The sequence below is a fragment of the Pseudophryne corroboree genome, chromosome 4 (genome assembly GCF_028390025.1).
Source record: "Pseudophryne corroboree isolate aPseCor3 chromosome 4, aPseCor3.hap2, whole genome shotgun sequence".
NCBI classification, from domain to species: Eukaryota; Metazoa; Chordata; class Amphibia; order Anura; family Myobatrachidae; genus Pseudophryne; species Pseudophryne corroboree.
Window position 1 is genome coordinate 502,901,267 of NC_086447.1, and position 21,540 is coordinate 502,922,806.

Here is a 21,540-nt window from a genome sequence, read left to right on the forward strand (position 1 = left end):
GCATAAAAGGTTAGACAAGGCTGAAGCTAGGGATCAGTCAGGTAGCCAGTCCATGCCTGTCCCTGTGGCGCCAGGCCCTTCGGGGTCTCAGAAGCGCACCATATCCCAGATCGATGACACAGATACCGACACGTATACTGACTCTAGTGTCGACTATGAAGATGCAAAATTACAGCCGAGGGTGGCAAAAGGTATTCGGTACATGATTATTGCCATTAAAGAGGTTTTGCATATTACTGAGGAACCCCCTGTCCCTGACACGAGGGTACACATGTATAAAGGGAAAAAGCCTGAGGTCACCTTTCCGTCCTCATTTGAACTGAGTGAATTGTGCTAAAAGGCTTGGGAATCTCCGGATAGGAGACCACAAGTTCCCAAACGGATTCTTATGGCGTATCCTTTTCCACAAACGGATAGGATACGATGGGAATCTTCGCCTAAAGTAGACAAGGCGCTGACACGCTTGTCCAAAAAGGTGGCACTGCCTTCTCAGGATACGGCTTCCCTCAAGGATCCTGCTGATCGCAGGCAGGAAATTACCATGAAGCACATTTACACTCATTCAGGTACTATTGTTAGACCGGCTATGGCGTCGGCCTGGGTTTGTAGTGCGGTTGTGGCATGGGCAGATTCCTTATCTACGGAGATTGACACCTTAGATAGGGATGCCATTCAAATGACCATAGAGCATATCAGAGATGCTGCCTTGTATATGAGAGATGCTCAGAGAGACATTTGTTTATTAAGCTCCAGAATAAATGCTATGTCTATTTCTGCTTGGCGGCTCTTGTGGACCCGACAGTGGACGGGAGACGCCGATTCAAAGCGGCATATGGAGTCCTTGCCTTACAAAGGGGAGGAGTTGTTTGGAGACGGCCTCTCGGACCTTGTCTCTACTGCTACGGCTGGTAAGTCGAATTTCTTACCTTATGTCCCCCCGCAGCATACAAAAAAGGCACCTCATTATCAAATGCAGTCCTTTCATTCCAATAAAAACAAAAAGGTACGGGGATCGTCCTTTGTTGCCAGAGGGAAAGGCAGGGGAAAGAAGCTTCACACAGCTAGTTCCCAAGAGCAGAAGTCCTCCCCTGCGTCTGCAAAGTCCACCGCATGACGCTGGGGCTTCCTGGGGGGAGGCAGATCTAGTGGGGGCTCGTCTTCGGTTTTTCAGCCACGTCTGGGTTCACTCGCAGGTGGATCCCTGGGCATTAGAGATTGTTTCTCAAGGATACAGGCTGGAATTCGAAGACTTGCCTCCTCGCCGGTTTTTCAAATTGGCTCTGCCGGCTTCCCCGTCAGAGAGGGAGCTAGTGTTGGCAGCAATCCAAAAATTGTATATTCAACAGGTGATTGTCACAGTTCCTCATCTCCAGCATGGAGAGGGATATTACTCAACCCTGTTTGTGGTCGCGAAACCGGACGGTTCGGTCAGACCCATTTTAAACCTAAAATCTCTGAACCTGTACTTGAAGAGGTTCAAGTTCAAAATGGAATCACTCAGGGCGGTCATCGCCAGCCTGGAGGGGGGGGGATTGGATGGTGTCCCTGGACATAAAATATGCTTACCTTCATGTTCCGGTATTTCCCCCTCATCAGGCGTTCCTGAGATTTGCAGTGCAGGACTGTCACTACCAATTTCAGACGTTGCCGTTTGGGCTTTCCACGGCCCCGAAAATTTTCACCAAGGTAATGGCAGAAATTATGGTGCTCCAGGCAGGGGGTCACAATTATCCCATACTTGGACGATCTCCTCATAAAGGCGAGATCTCGGGAGAAGTTGCTGGACAGCGTGTCTCTGTCCATGAAGACGTTGCAGTTACACGGCTGGATTCTCAATATACCGAAGTCCCAGCTAGTCCCTACAACACGTCTGACTTTTTTGGGCCTGATTTTAGACACAGACCAGAAAAAGGGTTTTCTTCCGATCAAAAAGGTTCAGGAGCTCATAGCCCTGGTCAGGAACCTATTAAAACCAAAACAGGTTTCAGTGCATCATTGCACGCGGGTCCTGGGGAAGATGGTTGCTTCATACGAGGCCATCCCTTTCGGCAGGTTCCATGCGAGGACTTTTCAATGGGACCTCTTGGACAAGTGGTCCGGGTCCCATTTACAAATGCATCGAAGGATCACCCTGTCTCCCAGGACCAGGGTATCTCTCCTGTGGTGGCTGCACAGTGCTCACCTACTAGAGGGTCGCAGGTTCGGCATTCAGGACTGGGTCCTGGTGACGACGGACACAAGCCTCCGAGGCTGGGGAGCAGTCACACTGGGAAGAAATTTCCAAGGTCTCTGGTCAAAACTAGAGACTTGTCTCCACATCAACGTCCTGAAGTTGAGGGCCATATACAACGCCCGGCGTCAAGCGGAGGAATTGCTTCGGGAAAAAACGGTTCTGATTCAGTCAGACAATGTCACGGCAGTGGCTCATATAAACCGGCAAGGCGGAACAAGGAGCAGAGTGGCCATGGCAGAAGCGACCAGGATTCTACGCTGGGCGGAAGGCCATGTAAGCGCGCTATCAGCAGTGTTCATCCCGGGAGAGTGGGGACTTCATCAAGAAGTCTTCGCACAGATCACGGGTCGGTGTGGACTGCCTCAAATAGTCATGATGGCATCCCGTCTCAACAAAAAGCTAAAGCGGTATTGCGCCAGGTCAAGGGACTCTCAGGCGGTAGCGGTAGACGCTCTGGTGACACCTTGGGTGTTCAGATCGGTCTATGTGTTTCCTCCTCTTCCTCTCATACCCAAAGTGTTGAGAATAATAAGAATAAGCAGGGTCAGAACAATCCGCATTGTTCCAGATTGGCCAAGGAGGACTTGGTATCCGGAGCTGCAAGAGTTGCTCAGAGAAGATCTGTGGCCTCTTCCGCTAAGGCAGGACCTGCTGCGGCAGGGGCCCTGTCTGTTCCAAGACTTACCGCGGCTGCATTTGACGGCATGGCGGTTGAACGCCGGATTCTATCGGAAAAAGGGATTCCGGAGGAGGTCATTCCTACCCTGATCAAGGCTAGGAAAGACGTGACGTTGAAACATTATCACCGTATATGGCGAAAATATGTTTCTTGGTGTGAGGCCAGAGCTGCTCCTACGGAGGAGTTCCATTTGGGCCGTCTACTTCACTTACTTCAAACAGGAGTGACTTTGGGCCTAAAATTAGGGTCCATAAAGGTCCAAATTTCGGCCTTATCCATTTTCTTTCAAAGAGAACTAGCCTCTCTTCCTGAAGTACAGACTTTTGTGAAGGGTGTGCTGCATATTCAGCCTCCCTTTGTGCCTCCGGTGGCGCCTTGGGATCTTAACGTGGTGTTACGTTTCCTCAAGTCACCTTGGTTTGAACCACTCAAAACTGTGGAGTTGAAATACCTCACGTGGAAAGTGGTCATGTTGTTGGCATTAGCTTCGGCAAGACGTGTTTCAGAATTGGCGGCTTTATCACATAAAAGCCCATACTTGGTTTTTCACGTGTATAGGGCAGAATTGAGGACTCGTCCTCACTTTCTGCCAAAAGTGGTCTCATCTTTTCATGTGAACCAACCTATTGTCGTGCCTGTGGCTACACGGGACTTGGAGGATTCCGAGTCCCTGGATGTGGTCAGGGCTTTGAAGATTTATGTGACCAGAACGGCTAGAATCAGGAAGACTGAAGCTCTGTTTGTTCTGTATGCGGCCAACAAGGTTGGCGCTCCTGCTTCAAAGCAGACTATTGCTCGCTGGATCTGTAACACGATTCAGCAGGCGCATTCTACGGCAGGTTTGCCATTGCCTAAATCGGTTAAGGCCCATTCCACTAGGAAAGTGGGCTCTTCTTGGGCGGCTGCCCGAGGGGTCTCGGCATTACAGTTGTGCCAAGCAGCTACTTGGTCGGGGTCTAACACCTTTGCAAAGTTCTATAAGTTTGATACCCTGGCTGAGGAGGACCTCCTGTTTGCTCAATCGGTGCTGCAGAGTCATCCACACTCCCCCGCCCGTTTGGGAGCTTTGGGTTAATCCCCATGGTCCTTACGGAGTCCCAGCATCCTCAAGGACGTTAGAGAAAATAAGATTTTACTTACCGGTGAATCTATTTCTCGTAGTCCGTAGAGGATGCTGGGCGCCCGTCCCAAGTGCGGACTTCTTCTGCAAGACTTGTATATAGTTGTTGCTTACATAAGGGTTATGTTATAGTTTATCGGTTGAATCGAGGCTATGTTGTTGTTCATACTGTTGACTGGGTAGTGTATCACAAGTTATACGGTGTGATTGGTGTGGCTGGTATGGATCTCGCCCTTAAATTTACAAAAATCCTTCCTCGTACTGTCCATCTCCTCTGGGCACAGTTTCCCTAACTGAGGTCTGGAGGAGGGGCATAGAGGGAGGAGCCAGTGCACACCCAGAGTCCAAAGCTTTCTTAAAGTGCCCTATCTCCTGCGGAGCCCGTCTATTCCCCATGGTCCTTACGGAGTCCCAGCATCCTCTACGGACTACGAGAAATAGATTTACCGGTAAGTAAAATCTTATTTTGTTCCTGGTTTGACGTCACAAACATGCCCTGCGTTCGGCCAGACACTCCTGCATTTTATCCTGGCACGCCTGCGTTTTTCTGCACACTCCCAGAAAACGGTCAGTTTCCGCCCAGAAACACCCACTTCCTGTCAATCACACTCCGATCACTTCAACGATGAAAATTCTTAGTTCGGACGTGAGTAAATCTACTAAGTTTTGTGCTAAAATACTTAGCGCATGCGCATTTTTGCCTTAATCGCTCCGTTGCGAAAATCGGCAACGAGCGAACAACTCGGAATGACTCCCCATGAGGGAGATCTAATTAAGGTGATTTTGTTAACGTCACCCACCATTGCCATCTATAACTTATTTAATTCTACAAACTCTTGTTGAACTTGCTAAAAACAGATTCGTTTTAAACATTTCCATGACAATTTTGCAAATTGGCCTTCACTAGATGCCCTAGTCTACATTTCACAATGTGGAAATCGGTGACATCTGTGATTGTCAGATGTATGGATGTATGTTTGAAAAAGTGGAGATTTACTGTATATGACGACTGGATAGATCTTCATTTTAGGGCTAATGACCTGTTCAAAGCAATGTATTTCCTACAGCATCCTTCATTTATATTACTATTGCCTTTTTAAGCTACTGTAGTCAGAACATATCCTGTTTCTTTTTCCATGAATGTTATTAAGGTGATATTATACAATGTAAAAAATACAAAACAATGCAAGTTTATAGTCATTGTTTACATTTAATATTTATACATGTTAATCAAGATACAATTTATATTAAAATGTACATAACATTCTGAAAGCATAATTTTAAAATAAATGGCGCACTCTTGTGGCCATTTATCATATAAGGTTTGTGGGAGTTTTTGTATTAAAAAAAATCTATTGTACATTAGTTTTATGTGACATAAATAATGAATGGTATAACTGATTATATTTATTAAGAGTAGAGATTTGAGGTCCCACTAAAATGCTGCGATGGACCATGAAGCCCAGGATAGCTGTACAGACCTGTTGCATAAAACTGCATTATAGCACACGTGGAGAAGTAACATAAACAGCATTTACAGGCTCTCTAATCCACTATAAAGTTGTATAATAAGGTAGCTTTTAGGAACATAGAATTTCATAGCAATATGTTTCTAGCTATGTGTGACACGGTAGCTAGATACATTTCCATGCTTGTTTTACTTTTTTTCTGCTTTGTATAATCGTTATACTAAACTCTGGGCCTGATTCAGAGAAGTATGCAAAGTCAATGTTCCACGCAATGGAGCGATTATCGACAGACTGCGCATGTCCTGTGTCAAGGTGGTGCTGCAAACTCGCACGCCATGAGACGCCTTTGCAAAGTGATTTACAGGAAGTGACCATTTGGGGGTGTTAACATGGTTTTAGCGGTGAGTGGGTGTACAAACGCAGACGTGTCATTGCTGTTTTTGGGGCGTGTATCTAACTTTTAGCTGCGTGCCTTAACGTACAAAAACATGGCGCCCGTGTGACTACTGTCGGGTCAAGTCTGTGTAGTGGTAGGGCTACCCTTCAGCCTGATGTTCCTTCTTCTTGCGTATAGACTGCGTATGTGTACGCAAATGAAAATGAGTTGCTGTTTCTTCGGTGGGCGTCTTTTTTTCTTTTCTAGGTGGCAACTTCACTTGCTGATATCAGTTGTGTTGCCAATAAAATCACACTAGCAGCTGCATTAGCGTACTTCTCTAAATCAGGCCTTCTATGTGTCCATGTGGAAGGGAATATAGATTTTAAGTTCCACTAGGACAAGGACTGCCCTAACCCCTAACACAGTGGTTCTCAAACTGAGTGCCTAGGCACCCTGGGGTGCCTCCGGACACTTGCAGGAGTGATTTGGATTGGTGGCCCAGGATCAGTTCAAATGATTTATGGTCAATGTAATAGGCAAAACCAGTGCTAGTAAATTATGTGTACAAAGAGAATCAAATCATGTCCCTCACCGCATAACTGAACCTAAGGATGACATATAAACACAATTTACTTAATTAGGTATTTAATTCTAAATTTCTCAATGAGAAACTTTTGGCATAGGGGTGCCGTGACAAACATTCTTATACTCTTAGGCACCTTGATTCAAAAAAGTTTGGGAACCACTGCCCTAACCCAATCTCATAAACTAACCCTAATACCCTAACCCTAACACTCTAAGCCTAATACCTTAATAATATGGTTCTTATGTGCCACCAAATTCTATGCTTCTGTGTTATTCGGCGTCATAATGGACAGAGTGTCTTATTCTAGTTGCACGAAAAGTACACGCTGCAGCGTTTATTTGTGGTTGCCCGTCTGCAAGTTTATGTAAATGCAGCTACAAACCACTTCCCTTGTGTTTATCAATTGGCAAAGCCCTAGGAGGAAAATGTCCGCACAGATGATGATAATTAATATTTAATCTTTCCCCCAATTATATATTATACAGTAATATTATCAGATACATCACCCAGGAATAAAATTAACAGATATCAAAGAAAAGAAAGTATTCCTATAAGGGGCACTCACAGACTGAAAGGGGTAAATTTACTAAGATTGGAGTGCTATTTAAGATGAGATGTTGCCCATAGCAACCAATTAGATTCCAGGTATTATCTTCTAGAAGGGTGTGGTTCATAGAGTCGACCACACTTAGGTCAACAGTGTCTAGGCTGACCACTACTGGTCAACAGTGACTAAGATGACCCACAAAATAGGTCGACACAAGCATGAGGTCGCCCTGAATAAGGTCGACATGACAAAGGGTTGATAAGAGTTTTTAAAAAATATTGGTGTCGTTTTCTTCGTAGAGTATCCAGGAACCCCAAGTAGTGCACCGTGTCCCCTCGCACAAGGTACCTCGCTGCGCTCGGCACAGGTTACCATTCCCAATCGTAGTCCACGTGGATCGTAAAGTATGAAAAAGTTTTAACAAATGAAAAAAAAAGTGAAAAACTCATGTCCACCTTTTGTCATGTCGACCTAGTGACCATGTCGACCTATAGTGGCCGACCTAACGACTATCAACCTAAGTGTGGTCGACCTAGAGACCGGATACCCTTTAGAACAGGCATTCCCAACCATGGTCCTCAAGGCACACCAACAGTGCAGGTTTTAGTGATATCCAGGCTGCAGCACAGATGGTTAAATCAAAATAACTGAGCTACTAATTAAGTCACCTGTGCTGAAGCCTGGATAGCACTAAAACCTGCACTGTTATACCCCTTTCACACCAGAAATGCAGGGACAAAACCCGGGAATTCTGCCACGGGCTCATGCAGGGACATTCCCGGGTTGGCACCTTTCACACCAGCATTTTTTCCGAGACATCCCGGGTCTGCACCTTTCATACTGAACCCGGGATGGCCCTGCATTTTCTGAAAATGGGCGTCTCAGAAAAACCACAAGACCAGGAAGTGCCCTGAATAGCCAATCAGCATCAGCAGAGGCAACTCGGGAAGGTGGGACATGTCCCTGCACCATTCACACTGTCCAGGGTCCAGGGATCATCCCGGGACCAACCCTGGTCGATTGCAGGGTTGAAATGCAGGGACAGAAATCCCGGGTTTTTGTCCCTGTACCCTTTCACACCAAGAAATATCCCGGGTTGATGCGCGTTCATGTGTTTTAACCCGGGAAATTTATGGCTGTGTGAAAGGGGTATTAGTGTGTCTTGAGGACCATGGTTGGGAATGCCTGCTTTAGAAGGTGCTAGATAAATAAGTAAAATCTGATTGGTTGCTATGGGCAACATCCCATCTTAAATAGAACTCCCATCTTAGTAAATTTACCCTAAAGAGTATAATAATAACTTCAGTAAGTCATATCAATACTCTGGGGAGTAAAAAAATGAAAACATATCAAAAATAGGTCAGCAAAATATAAGGTGACATGATAAAAGTGAATCAAGTGTGAGTGAATTAAAATATTGTCTCCACCGTAAACTCTCTGTATTTATTCAATATATAATATATGTAGTGAATCACTCCTAGGGGTATATTTACCAAAGTGGAAATGTTGCCCTTAGCAACCATGGAGATGTGGATAACTGGTGCCAGGTTCCTTTGGGGAACAGATAGAGCAGCAGGAGCCTTGCAATGGCCCCTCAGGCGTAGTATGTGGAGAGAAGGGGGAGGTTACAGCGCTGTCTTTGATCAATAAGTGTTTATATTCCTTTTGATACATTCTTCCAGTAATGTGCTCAAATAGCCAAAAAATATGTGGATGACAAAAGTGCTATAACAGTGTGTAACGCACTAGTACTTGAGTTTGCAAGAGAGTACATACAAACTCACGTTGTTTCAAGAAGTGGTAGGCATTGGACAAACTCTCACTGTTGTCCTACGGTGATTGCATGAGCTATGTAGATGTCGCCTTGAACTGTTGTAGGTTTTTCTCATCTTGTAGGGCTTACGAGGAAACATCTCCACTTGTAAAATCTTGCATGTTAATAAATATATCACCTAGAGTTAAGTAATAATATCTTTTGAATGCAGTGGGGTACCTATAGAGTGTGCAGCTGCTATGGGGCTCTGGGGCTTGGGGGGCCCAAACCTGCTGATGTACACTGCGGGGTCCCAAACCCGTCGTGACAACAGTAAATAAAAATAAAAAAGTGAAATTTTTTTATTTTTTATAATAATACATTTTAGAGGGTGCAGTGGGCTTGCCTTCGGGTCCCCCCAAGCTGCCAAGCCCCATAACAGCTGCATCCCCTGCACCTTATATAGTTAGGGGGTCCAGCTATATCTGTCTGTCTATGCTCCCTCTCATCCATCCATCTATGCCCCCTTCCATCTGTCCGTCTATACCTCTTCCTGTCTGTTCGCCTTTCTGTCTACGCCTCCAAATGGTGCTCTGTCTGTCCATCTGTCTGCCCATGCCTCTTTCCATCCCTCCATCTATGCTCCCTCTCGTCCATCCATTTATACCCCCATATAATGCTCTTTCTGTCTATTTGTCTGTATATGCCCCCTTCTGTCCATCCATCTATACTCCCATATCGTGCTCTGTCTGTTCGTCTGTCCATCTATGCCCCCTCCCGTCCATCTGTTTGTCCATCTATGCCCCCATATGGTGCTATGTCTGTTCGTCTGTCCATCTATTCCACCTCCCATCCATCCATGCTTCCATATTGTGCTCCGTCCGTCCATCCGGCCTTCAATGCCGCCAACGTCCGTCTATGCCTCCATATGGTGCTCTGTCCCTCCATCTGTTTGCCCATGCCCCCGTCCGTCCATCCCCTGTCCATCTGTCTGTCTAGGCGTCCACCTGCTGTAGTCAAGTAGTGTCTCTCCTGCTCACTGTTTCTCCCTCTCTCTCTCCCCCCTCCCCCTCTCTTCCTAACACTCTCTATCAGAGGCGGATTGGCCATAGGGTTTTCAGGGAAGATTCCCGGTGGGCCGACGCACCATGGGGGCCTTTTTTGTTTGAGGACATGTGGTCCTTTTGATAGACATAATGAATAAGATGCAAAATAATTTGCATATATGAAAATGACTTTGCCACTTAGCCTGTGATTGCAGATGATTTAGTGCAGTGGTTCTCAAACTCGGTCCTCAGGACCCCACACAGTGAATGTTTTGCAGGTAACCCAGCAAGTGCACAGGTGTATTAATTACTCACAGACGCATTTTAAAAGATCCACAGGTGGAGCTAATTATTTCACTTGCGTTCTGTCAGGAGACCTGCAAAACATGCACTGTGTGGGGTCCTGAGGACCGAGTTTGAGAACCTGTGATCTAGTGTATGCTCTGTCTGCCTGCTTGGCTGACATATAAGATTGAGTGAATAGTGATTGGGATACGGTTGGTGTAATAAGCAAGAAAATATATCTTTCTAAAGAATGATATAGTTTCCTAAATTCTGAAGGTGTATCATATAATGTGCTCATAACATTTAATTTTATTTCTTTTTAACTTCCCCCTTGATGCTGGACATGCCCACTATCTGGAAAGTCTTGGGGGGAAGTACTGCTGCCACGGCCCATGGGTAGACCTTACACCTCTGGTGCTGCCCATGCGGGGCCACTAGTACAAATTTTTCCAGGGCCGCTTTTTGTTCCCAATCCGCCCCTGCTCTCTATCGCTACTCTCTTACTCTCTATCCCTGACACTGTCTCTCCCTCTTTCTCTCATTCCCTCTTTTTCCATGAAAACCCTTTCTCTCTCTCTCTCTCCCGCTATATCCTGCTCATCTCACTCTTTATCTCTCTCTTTCCCCCTGGCACCCTCTTTCTCTCTCACTCCCCTCTCCTGTCCCTAAGGGGCATTGTAGTAACAAAGGCTGGGGGATCAGGAGGGCCATTCCAAGATTTTGCTATGGAGCCCATAAAGTTCTAGTTACGCCCCTGGTTGAATGCTCTGAATAACTGTGTGAATATGACAATTCAGTAATCATGAACTAACCCTGTCTAGAATTAATATATTCTGACACAACATATGATCCACGTATAACTCCGTTATCACTAGTGTGGCGTGATGTAATGGCATTCAAGTTTGCCATTGCTCTCTACAGCACTTAATATTTTCTGCTATGCAGAAAGCTGAAAAACATTTAGCAAAAGTGTGAATATTTACCTTATATAATGACACCTGTCATTTTCCTGCTTTGTATAACTGAAAACTGCAGCGACAAATGGATCTTGTTCAATCAGTCCCTTCAGGAGGCTATAACTCCCCACGCTCCTCCCCTCATGTACATATGCTATATGAGTGTATGCAACTGAGATCTCTGCATTACTATAATCAGGAAGAATGTACTGTATGTATCTTTATGCTGACCTACTGTATTTGCAGTGCAGGTAAGTTAGCTCTTAACCTTAATAGATACTCACCTTGCATACTGTATAATGTGTGTGCTGGGGGGGGTGGAATGGGGGTACAGAGCCCATGATGAGGGAGTTAGTACACAGAACTGCATAGGGTGTGTGTGGGGGGGAGGGGTTCATCACAGTGAATAAATATTGGGGTGTTACAGTGTGCACCCTGCACATAGTATGGTGGGTGGGGAATCAGAGCACATATTGGGGGATAAGGGTCAGCGCTCACAGTGCACGGTGTATAGTTTGTGGGGGGAGGGGTCAAAGAATTCAACTAGTACAGTGTGGGGGTCAAAGCATATATTGGGGGATGAGGGTCAGGTGCTCACCGGGCACAGTGTATAGTGGGGGGGGGGGCGTCACAGTACTCAGCCTGCACAGTGTAGGCATAGGTCAGAGCACATATTGGGGAGTGAGGGTCAGCACTCACAGTGCATGGTGTATAGTGGGGTGGCGGGGGTCACAGTACTCAGCCTGCTCAGTGTTTGGGTGGATCAGAGCACATACTGGGGGTAAGGGTCAGTGGTCACCCTGCACAGTGTATAATGGGGGGGTTACAAAGCACATATTGGGAGTGAGGGTCAGTGCTCACCCTGCAAGGTGTACGAGACGGAAGGGGGGGGGGGGGGCAGAGCACATATTGGAGGGGGGTGTAAGTACTTATCCTGCATACTGTATGGGGGGCATCACTGAACCTGCACAGTGTGTAGTTGGGGGTCACATATTGGAGTGTGAGGGTCAGTACTCTCCCTGCAACGTGTATGGGAGGGTCAAAGCACATTTTGGGTGGGGAGGGGGGGGGGGGTATCAGTGCTTATCCTGCATACTGTATGGGGGATGGGAATCAGTGCCTACCCTGCAGACATGCACAGTGTATATCGTCAAGAAGAAAACTACCAAGAAGTAAAATGGGCGCAACTGGGACTGTGTTTCTAATAGAAAAGAGCTGCTACCTAGAATAGGTGAGTCAGACCTATGTACATAGAGAAACAAAAACAAGAATAGGAGGTAGCGCTTAACTAATAACACAGATGGATTGTCAGAAATTTATAACATTTAATCTAAAAATATTAAAAGACATACAATAAAAAACAATTATGCTAATAGTTACTCTAGGATGTTTTTTGACTCGTGCCTGTTCCTACGATGTTCCGGACATAAATATGTGCAAGTTCCACTGGTAATTGATGTGACTGACGCGCAGTCTGGGGAGAGGTGAATGATACACTGGCACTGTTGGAGGAATAGTAGTCCCACAATAGGAGCTGTATTGACTGTAGGGTCCTCACCAGAGCTACGGTGGCTTGTAGGTGTAGTCCAATCCCTTGTAAAAATCCAGTGGATATTGAAAGAGTCCAGTTGGTTCAGGCAAAGATGAAGTCCATCCAATGAAGTGGGGTGACCAGGGAGCACAACTGAAGCGTTTCGCAGCAAAAACCTGCTGCTTTTTCAAAAAAGGTTACCGTTCCCGATTGTAGTCCACGTAGGGATCATAAAGTATGAAAAAGTTCTAAAAATTAAAAAAAATTAAAAAAAAAACTCATGTGGACCTTATGTCATGTCGACCTAGAGTCCCTGTCGACCTAGCAACCATGTCGACCTACTTACCATCCACCAATAGTGGTCGACCTAGACAGTGTCGACCTACTTACTGTCGAACTAAAGACCAGAGCCCATTGAATACATTTTTGTAATTCATAAAAAAGAAATGTTTGGGAGTTGTGTCTAGCACCATACAGGATGCAATGTTTTATCACATTTGTTTCTGAAAAGTGATATTTTGATTATTCCTGTTTAATAATAATAATGAAAACAAAAGTATATTTGAACATCAATGTAATGCAAAGTAATGTAATGCATACTGTGTCTTTGTTTCAGAAAATTGTGGAACATATTTTCCAACTGTTAAAAAGGACCCAAGCAAATATTTAAAGCCATGTCCCGATTCCGTTAAGAACTGGATCAAGAGTCTGAAAAATGCTGGAAAACTGATATTATTAATCACTAGCTCACATAGTGACTACTGCCGACTTTTGTGTGAGCATATCTTGGGGTGAGTTATAATATTACTCCCTTTAATATTTGTATAGTTTTCTCAGTAAGTGTCCATTGTGTTAATCTTTTATGATGCTATATTTTTTATGTCCATTTTTTTCTCCATTGATTGATTACTAGGTAATAATGTGAAAAAAGTTCATAGTATTCTGTGAGGCCCATAAGCGGTCTAATTAAGATGTGCAGACAGTTGCATGCGAAGCTATGATTTCATTCACAGCAGAATTCCATAAATATGGTAATGGCTCAGCTGCCGTGCACAGAGCTGGTGTCTCACATCCGCCATTTATGTACAAAAGCAGGAACATCAGAGGCATATAGGTCGCACCAGCCACCCTATGCTTTCTCAGAATGAGCGTCTCACCTATGGCGCCAGGACCTTTCCCGTTACATAACAATTCATAGTGGTTGATTATGGGACCCACAAAAAATGATCCTGACACGCCTGCATTTTTCTAACCAGCCCCATTACCTCACACAAACTATGACTAGCTGTCACTCACTTTGTAAATAAATCATTTGTCTGTCCGCAATCTCTAACTAATCACTGCGCATGTGCAGTGTGTCTTTGGCACATGCACACTGGCAAACAATGGCGCCGCTGTGTCCAACATCGACATTACACGCACCTCTAGAACCGGGTCCGATATTGATTGTGTGACCTATACTGCAGCTAGTTTTAAGGCTGTTTTCCCACTGGCATGGATAGAACAAAAGTATTCCATCTTTATTCCTATATTTTACTAATGTTAAAAGGGCTAATAAAAACATCATTGTTTACTTCAGTTTTGGCGTTTCACAAATCAAGCTAACCTCTCATTATAAAAGAACACTGGTGTTACAACTGAGGGTTGGTGTCGGCTGTGGGAAGCCTCAGTTGTAGGGGCTGAGGTGTATGTAAACTTGGGTGGTGAGATAGGACTCCTAGACATACGTGTGGACCTGCAGCACCAAGCACGAAGGCGTGACCACGACAACAGAGGATAAGTTTAAAAGGTTTATTGAAACTAAGCTCACAGGTATATGTCGGCAGTTCTCAGGAGTGCATACAGGCAGTCTTTAGGTGTGGTATAACGTAGGAACAGTCTTTAAGGAATTGGAGATGGTATGTCCTTACCAACACCTATGCATTAGGTAGCAGATGGAAAGCGGAAGCTGGTGACTGTAAACTGCCGGGTGTTACCAGATGGGACTGGTCTAACAGGAGAGCTGAGTGGTTAGTGCAGGAGCGCACTAATGTAGCTTGAGAGCGAAGAATATGTTGGAGATGCTTGAGTGCGCAGATTACTAATACTGAGACAGGGCACCGCTGGAAGCTGGAATGCTGAGAGCTGGTGTGCAAGTAATCTGTTCAAACGCAGGGTGCAATATTAGGATACTGCGGAGTCAGGCTGCACCGTGAGGATAGGAATTGGTGCCAGTCTCCAGTGGAGTTTTGCAGACAACAATCAACACAAACAGGAGAGACTGGGATGACCATTGAAGCACTGACTGCTTCCCAGCCCAGGAACAGGATATTTATACCTGCTGGAAAGCAGGTATTGGCTGGGCAATTAACCAGAGACCAGAGTACAGCTGCTGGGTAATCAGGCTGAGAGCAGAGTGCAGCTGATAGTCTGAAAGGTAACGTGATTAGGAAAACATGGCTGCGCCCATGTTAGCTTTTGGAGGGAAAGTCTGTTTGGAACCTGCATGTGAAATTTAACCCTGATGCTGCCAGAATCACAGTGATGAGACCTGAGACAATGGGATGCAGTGTGCTGCATGCAGACAGCACAGATGGAATCCGGGCTTGGAATGCTGGGACAGTCTCAGGAGGCATTTAGAAGGTAAGTATTGACGAGAAATTACCCGGATCGTGACAGCGGGTGCAAAAGTGAGCATTGTTTTCTCATTACCAAATGAGATACATACAGTATTTATATGATTTTAATGTTACTAAAATATAACAATTCAAAATTAATAAAAATACAGTACAGATGCTTTAAATATAAATGAAAATGGATGGGTAGATGATAAAAAGTCATTTATATAACTACAGATGTTAACAAATACTAAAATGTTTAGTACAAGATAATATGAATGGAAGGATAAAATTATATAGTATAAAAGTAAAACAGTTAATAAAATTTAAAAGAATGCTGAAAGCTTTGTGTTTTCATTTATTATTATTTTAGTTATCTTGATTTTTTAATACATGTTTATTCTTATATTTTGGTAGTATCGCAAAAATATGATGGACATTTGTATCAATAAAGAGGAACCTAGACATTTTTAATGAAGAAACAATACACCATAAACTCATGATTTTTTATAACAACTATAAAAGTTTATAATATACTAATACCAGCCCTGCAAAATGACGAAATAACATAACAGTAATGTCAGCGCCAGCGGCTGTGTGCGCCCGAAAGGAGCAACAATTGATTTGCTCCGTCAGGCGCCATCTATTGTCCGCTGGTGAGCAAAACACTTGAATTCCTGCCTTAGAGATGAGGAGCAGTGTTATGCTGCTTTCACATCGCAAAACCTGCTTTTGAAATGGTATTTGAAACGGGTCTGAGCAGTTAAACCCCTTTCACATCTCATGTTGTAACCAGTAAATTACCATTTCATTACCGTTTTGGTACCTTTCACACTGAACCCGTTTCACCCATAGAAAACAGTGGTTGTCATTATAAATGGACTTTTCTGGCCCACACATTATTAATAATTATTAATTAATTCATTATTAATAATTTGGATAGTCGTACGATGGAACCCAGCAGCTTGAAGCATTTTTGCTATGTTTTTATATATGAGGGTATCCTTGACTGTCCCAGTAATTTGGCAGGAGATTTCCTCATCCCCTCTGATCCTAAAGCAGCTCCCTCACCTCTTCATCACTCCAATTAGACATTTTATAATGGCTTTGCAGTCTAAACGTTTATAAAGCCACTCTCACATGTGTCTCCTGTGTTTTCCAAGCTGTTTCCTGGTTGTGGCTGCTGACATCACACATGGAGACAGCCTATGACCTGCTGGGGCTTGCAAATACCGTTTCAGACCCTTTCACACTGCACAGTGAAATGGGACTGAAACGGGTAGGACCCTTCTTTTTTACCGTTTCAAAATACCGGTATTTTGAAAACGGTAAATTGAAAGGGACCCTTTCACATCGCAGCTTGACCGTTTAGGAAGCCAGTTAAAACGGCATAATACCGGGTATAAGCTGCGGTGTGAAAGGGGTATTAGTCTTTTATTATATAGGATGAGAATCACAAATATACCGATACACATACGGGATTAAAAATGAATGTCCACAGCTTGTCTTTCATGTAAATAGGATGAGTGCAATTTGATATCCATGTCTGAAAGATACAGTATTAAGATTTTAAATCAGGGTGCACTATTTCTTCGTTCTCCATACATTTACATTACTGTAGCTTTTTGCTTCTAACAATTTAATGTAGCTTGTATGTTACATTTCCACTGACAATGTACAAAATCCAGTCATTACTTTAAAGAGGCAAATAAAGGCATGTTTAAGCGGGATGCGGATAGCATCCCGTAGGCCGAGATGCCGACTGTCATGTGACCAACGCCAGAATCCCAACACCACTTGGAATCCCGGCACTGTAACAACGAATGCAGACATCCTGAAAGTAAGTATCGGGGCCACTGTTTTGGTTAGGACCCGGTGGGGGGGTTAGGTTAGGGTTAGGCACTAGAGGGGGGTTAGCCATAGCCATCACCAGGTGTTAAAGTGAGCCGGAACGTGGCGGAACTGCGTTCCGTCAGTTGCACTTGGAGACGGAACGCAGTTCCGCCTCCTCCGGCGCTGCTGAAAGATGCTGGGCGCCCGCTGAGATTGTTTTACCAGCGGGCTCCCGGCTCCCTCTCCACAACGGGCAGCCAGAGGCAGGAGCTCCAGCTTTCCGGCTCTGTCAGTGTAGGCTATGGGAGAGACACCGGAAGGACTGCAGCGGTCGGACGTGGGAGCGGGGCTCGGTGAGTATGGTGGTATATGTTTTGTTTTTTGTATGTGTAGTGGCGCATTTACTGGGGGGCTTTACTACTGGGGGGCTTTACTACTGGGGGCTTTACTACTGTGGGCATTACTACTGAGGGCATTACTACTGGGGGCATTACTACTGGGGGCTTTACTACTGGGGGCAAATTACTGTGGGCAATCTACAAGGGGGAAAGCTACTGGGGGCATTACTAATGGGTGCTAACTACTGGCGGTAAACTACAGGAGGGCATTACTACTGGGGGTATAACTACAGGGGCATTACTACTGGGGGCATAACTACAGGTACATTACTACTTGGGGGCAAACTGCAGGGGTGCTAAACTACTTGGGGCATAACTACTGGGGTTAAACTACTGGGGGCATTACTACTTGGGGGCATTACTACTTGGGGCTAAACTACTGGGGGGCTAAACTACAAGGGGGCAAACTACATGGGGGCTAACTACTGGGGGCATTACTAATGGGGGCTTACTACTGGGGCATTACTAACGGGGCTAACTGCTGGGGGCATTACTAACGGGGGCTAACTAATGGGGGCATTAGCAGGAGGGCATTACTTCTGGGGGCAAACTACAGGAGGGCATTACTACTGGGAATATAACTACAGGGGCATTACTACTTGGGGCATTACTACAGGGGGGCTAAACTACTGGGGGCATAACTACAGTGGTTAAACTACTGGGGGCATTACTACTTGGGAGCATTACTACTGGGGGCTAATCCACAAGGGGGCATAACTACAGGGGCTAAACTACAAGTGGACATACTACAGGGGGCATTACTACTGGGTGCTAAACTACAAGTGGGCAAACTACTGGGGGCATTACTAACGGACAAACTACATGGGGGCTAAACTACTGGGGTCATAACTGCAGGGACATATACCACTGGGGCATAACTACTGGGGATAAACTACATGGGGCTAAACAACTGGGGGCATTACTACAGGCAACATTACTACTGGGGGGCAATACTACACAGGGGCATTACCATTAAGGGCATTACTACTGGGGTCACTACTAATGAGGGCATTGTAAAGAGGGCACTTCATAAGGGGCATCACTCCTGGGAACATAAGGGGCACTACTATTGCGGGCATTGCATAAGGGGTACCACTACTATGGGCTCTATGTAAGGGGCACTACTACTGTGGGCACTACCAGTACAGTGGACAGTGCATAAGGAGCACTACTACTGTGGGCATTGTATAAAGGAGCACTACTACTGTGGGCATTGTATAAAGGGCGCTACTGCTGTGGGCATTATGTGTATTACAGGGTGCTACTACTGTGGGCATTATTACTATTGTGTGACCACGACCCTTTCTTTTTGAGACCACGCACCTTTGTTGTGGCAATAACTTTATTACATGGGCGCCTTGGCGAGGAAGGGGTGAGTTCCACCACCTCTCTAGGACCACTTTAAGCACTGGCCGTAACCCCCGAGTCTTAGGCCTAGCCACCCCCTCCACTCTCTTAGTCCTAGCCGCCACCCCAGGTGAGTTAGGGTTCGGGGGATCCTGTATCACACCCATTTAAGCATAATTATATTTAAAAGGTGACATTGCTTAATCCATGTTACCGTTTCTCTAATTTGTGCTGAATGAGGAAATCTGGTACAGTATCAACATATGCTTTTATAATACGAAAGTGATTCTTATATATGTATGTACTCCCATTATCCGGCACTCCCCTGTAAGCACCAACCTTAATTTCCAGGGTGCACTCCTAGGGGCTCACAGACCCCATCCATATGCAACAATAACAGAGGTGGCGCTCCTGGACTGCTTACTTAGTGAAGATTTAAGGTGCCATTTTGGCGGCGATTTCCACCGCGACGCAGTTCTTGAATGCTGGACTCCATATAGGTAAGTATTGAAATGGGTGCAATGTGTGCGGTGTGGGCCCCCCTTGATCCAGGGGTCTGTCTAAACCGCACACATTGCACCCATTATAGAAACGCCAATGGTACTTTCCCACAGTTCAGTACGTATAACTGTTTTCAAAATGTAACATTTTGTTATAAAGTTCATTGTATTATGTTGTATTATGTTCTAAATTAATTTGCCGTTGTAATGATGTGTGCTTTTTGGTATAATATAAAATACACTGCTCCAAAAAATAAAGGGAATACTTAAACAACACAATGTAACTCCAAGTCAATCACACTTCTGTGAAATCAAACTGTCCACTTAGGAAGCAACACTGATTGACAATCAATTTCACATGCTGTTGTGCAAATGGAATAGACAACAGGTGGGAATTATAGGCAATCAGCAAGACACCCCCAATAAAGGAGTTGTTCTGCAGGTGGTGACAACAGACCACTTCTCAGCTCCTATGCTTTCTGGCTGATGTTTTGGTCACTTTTGAAAGCTGGCGGTGCTTTCACTCTAGTGGTAGCATGAGACGGAGTCTACAACCCACACATGTGGCTCAGGTAGTGCAGCTATTCCAGGATGGCACATCAATGCGCGCTGTGGCAAGAAGGTTTGCTGTATCTGTCAGCGTAGTGTCCAGAGCATGGAGGCGCTACCAGGAGACAGGCCAGTACATCAGGAGATGTGGAGGAAGCCGTAGGAGGGCAACAGCCCAGCAGCAGGACCACTACCGTTGTGCAAGGAGGAACAGGAGGAGCACTGCCAGAGCCCTGCAAAATGACCTCCAGCAAGCCACAAATGTGCATGTGTCTACTCAAACGATCAGAAACAGACTCCATGAGGGTGGTATGAGGGCCCGACGTCCACAGGTGGGGGTTGTGCTTACAGCCCAACACTGTGCAGGACGTTTGGCATTTGCCAGAGAACACCAAGATTGGCAAATTCCTCACTGGCGCCCTTTGCTCTTCACAGATGAAAGCAGGTTCTCACTGAGCACATGTGACAGACGTGACAGAGTCTGGAGACACCAAGGAGAACGTTCTGCTGCCTGCAACATCCTCCAGCATGACCGGTTTGGCAGTGGGTCAGTAATGGTGTGGGGTGGCATTTCTTTGGGGGGCCGCACAGCCCTCCATGTGCTCGCCAGAGGTAGCCTGACTGCCATTAGGTACCGAGATGAGATCCTCAGACCCATTGTGAGACCATATGCTGGTGCGGTTGGCCCTGGGTTCCTCCTAATGCAAGACAATGCTAGACCTCATGTGGCTGGAGTGTGTCAGCAGTTCCTGCAAGACGAAGGCATTGATGCTATGGACTGGCCGCCCGTTCCCCAGACCTGAATCCAATTGAGCACATCTGGGACATCATGTCTCGCTCCGTCCACCAACGCCACATTGCACCACAGACTGTCCAGGAGTTGGCGGATGCTTTAGTCCAGGTCTGGGAGGAGATCCCTCAGGAGATCATCCGCCACCTCATCAGGAGCATGCCCAGGCGTTGTAGGGCGGTCATACAGGCACGCGGAGGCCACACACACTACTGAGCCTCATTTTGATTTGTTTTAAGGACATTACATCAAAGTTGGATCAGCCTGTAGTGTGTTTTTCCACTTCAATTTTGAGTGTGACTCCAAATCCAGACCTCCATGGGTTAATAAATTTGATTTCCATTGATAATTTTTGTGTGATTTTGTTGTCAGCACATTCAACCACAGTATATAAAGAACAAAGTATTTAATAAGAATATTTCATTCATTCAGATCTAGGATGTGTAATTTTAGTGTTCCCTTTATTTTTTTTGAGCAGTGTATATTAGTGCTATAAGCTGTTAAACTTCAAAAATGCACATTGTACAAAAGGTTTCCACAATATTGGTCACTACTGTACATATATTATATAGGCATATCTAATGATCAGCAGTAATTTATTGAGGATGTTTTTGTTCATTAGGAAGGATTTTGAAGAACTCTTTGACATAATAATTACCAATGCCTTAAAGCCAGGATTTTTCTCACTTATACCACAACAAAGACCATTCTGGACTCTTGGTAAGTTTGCCCTGTATGGCTCAACAGTCTAACGTTGTAATAATTACATTACAAAATGTAAATCTGCATTTAAGTATTGTTGATACATGATCATCTTCATTATACTGAAGAGGTCATTGATATGTTGAACAGTTTACTCTCTCCTGCTGTAAGTGGGACTAAGGGGTACATTTACTAAGCAGTGATAAGAGCGGAGAAGTGAGCCAGCGGAGAAGTTGCCCA

The 21,540-nt window shown here is 45.2% G+C and overlaps 1 protein-coding gene across 1 annotated transcript in view; it reads left to right on the top strand.

Moving 5' to 3' along the window:
- NT5DC1 (5'-nucleotidase domain containing 1) overlaps positions 1 to 21,540 on the top strand; it is a 702,933-nt gene that overhangs the window by 501,631 nt on the left and 179,762 nt on the right. The window contains exons 7-8 of the mRNA XM_063917166.1: positions 13,201 to 13,375; positions 21,221 to 21,318. Of these exons, the coding sequence (XP_063773236.1) occupies positions 13,201 to 13,375; positions 21,221 to 21,318 (273 nt within the window). The remainder of the gene's footprint in view (positions 1 to 13,200; positions 13,376 to 21,220; positions 21,319 to 21,540) is intronic.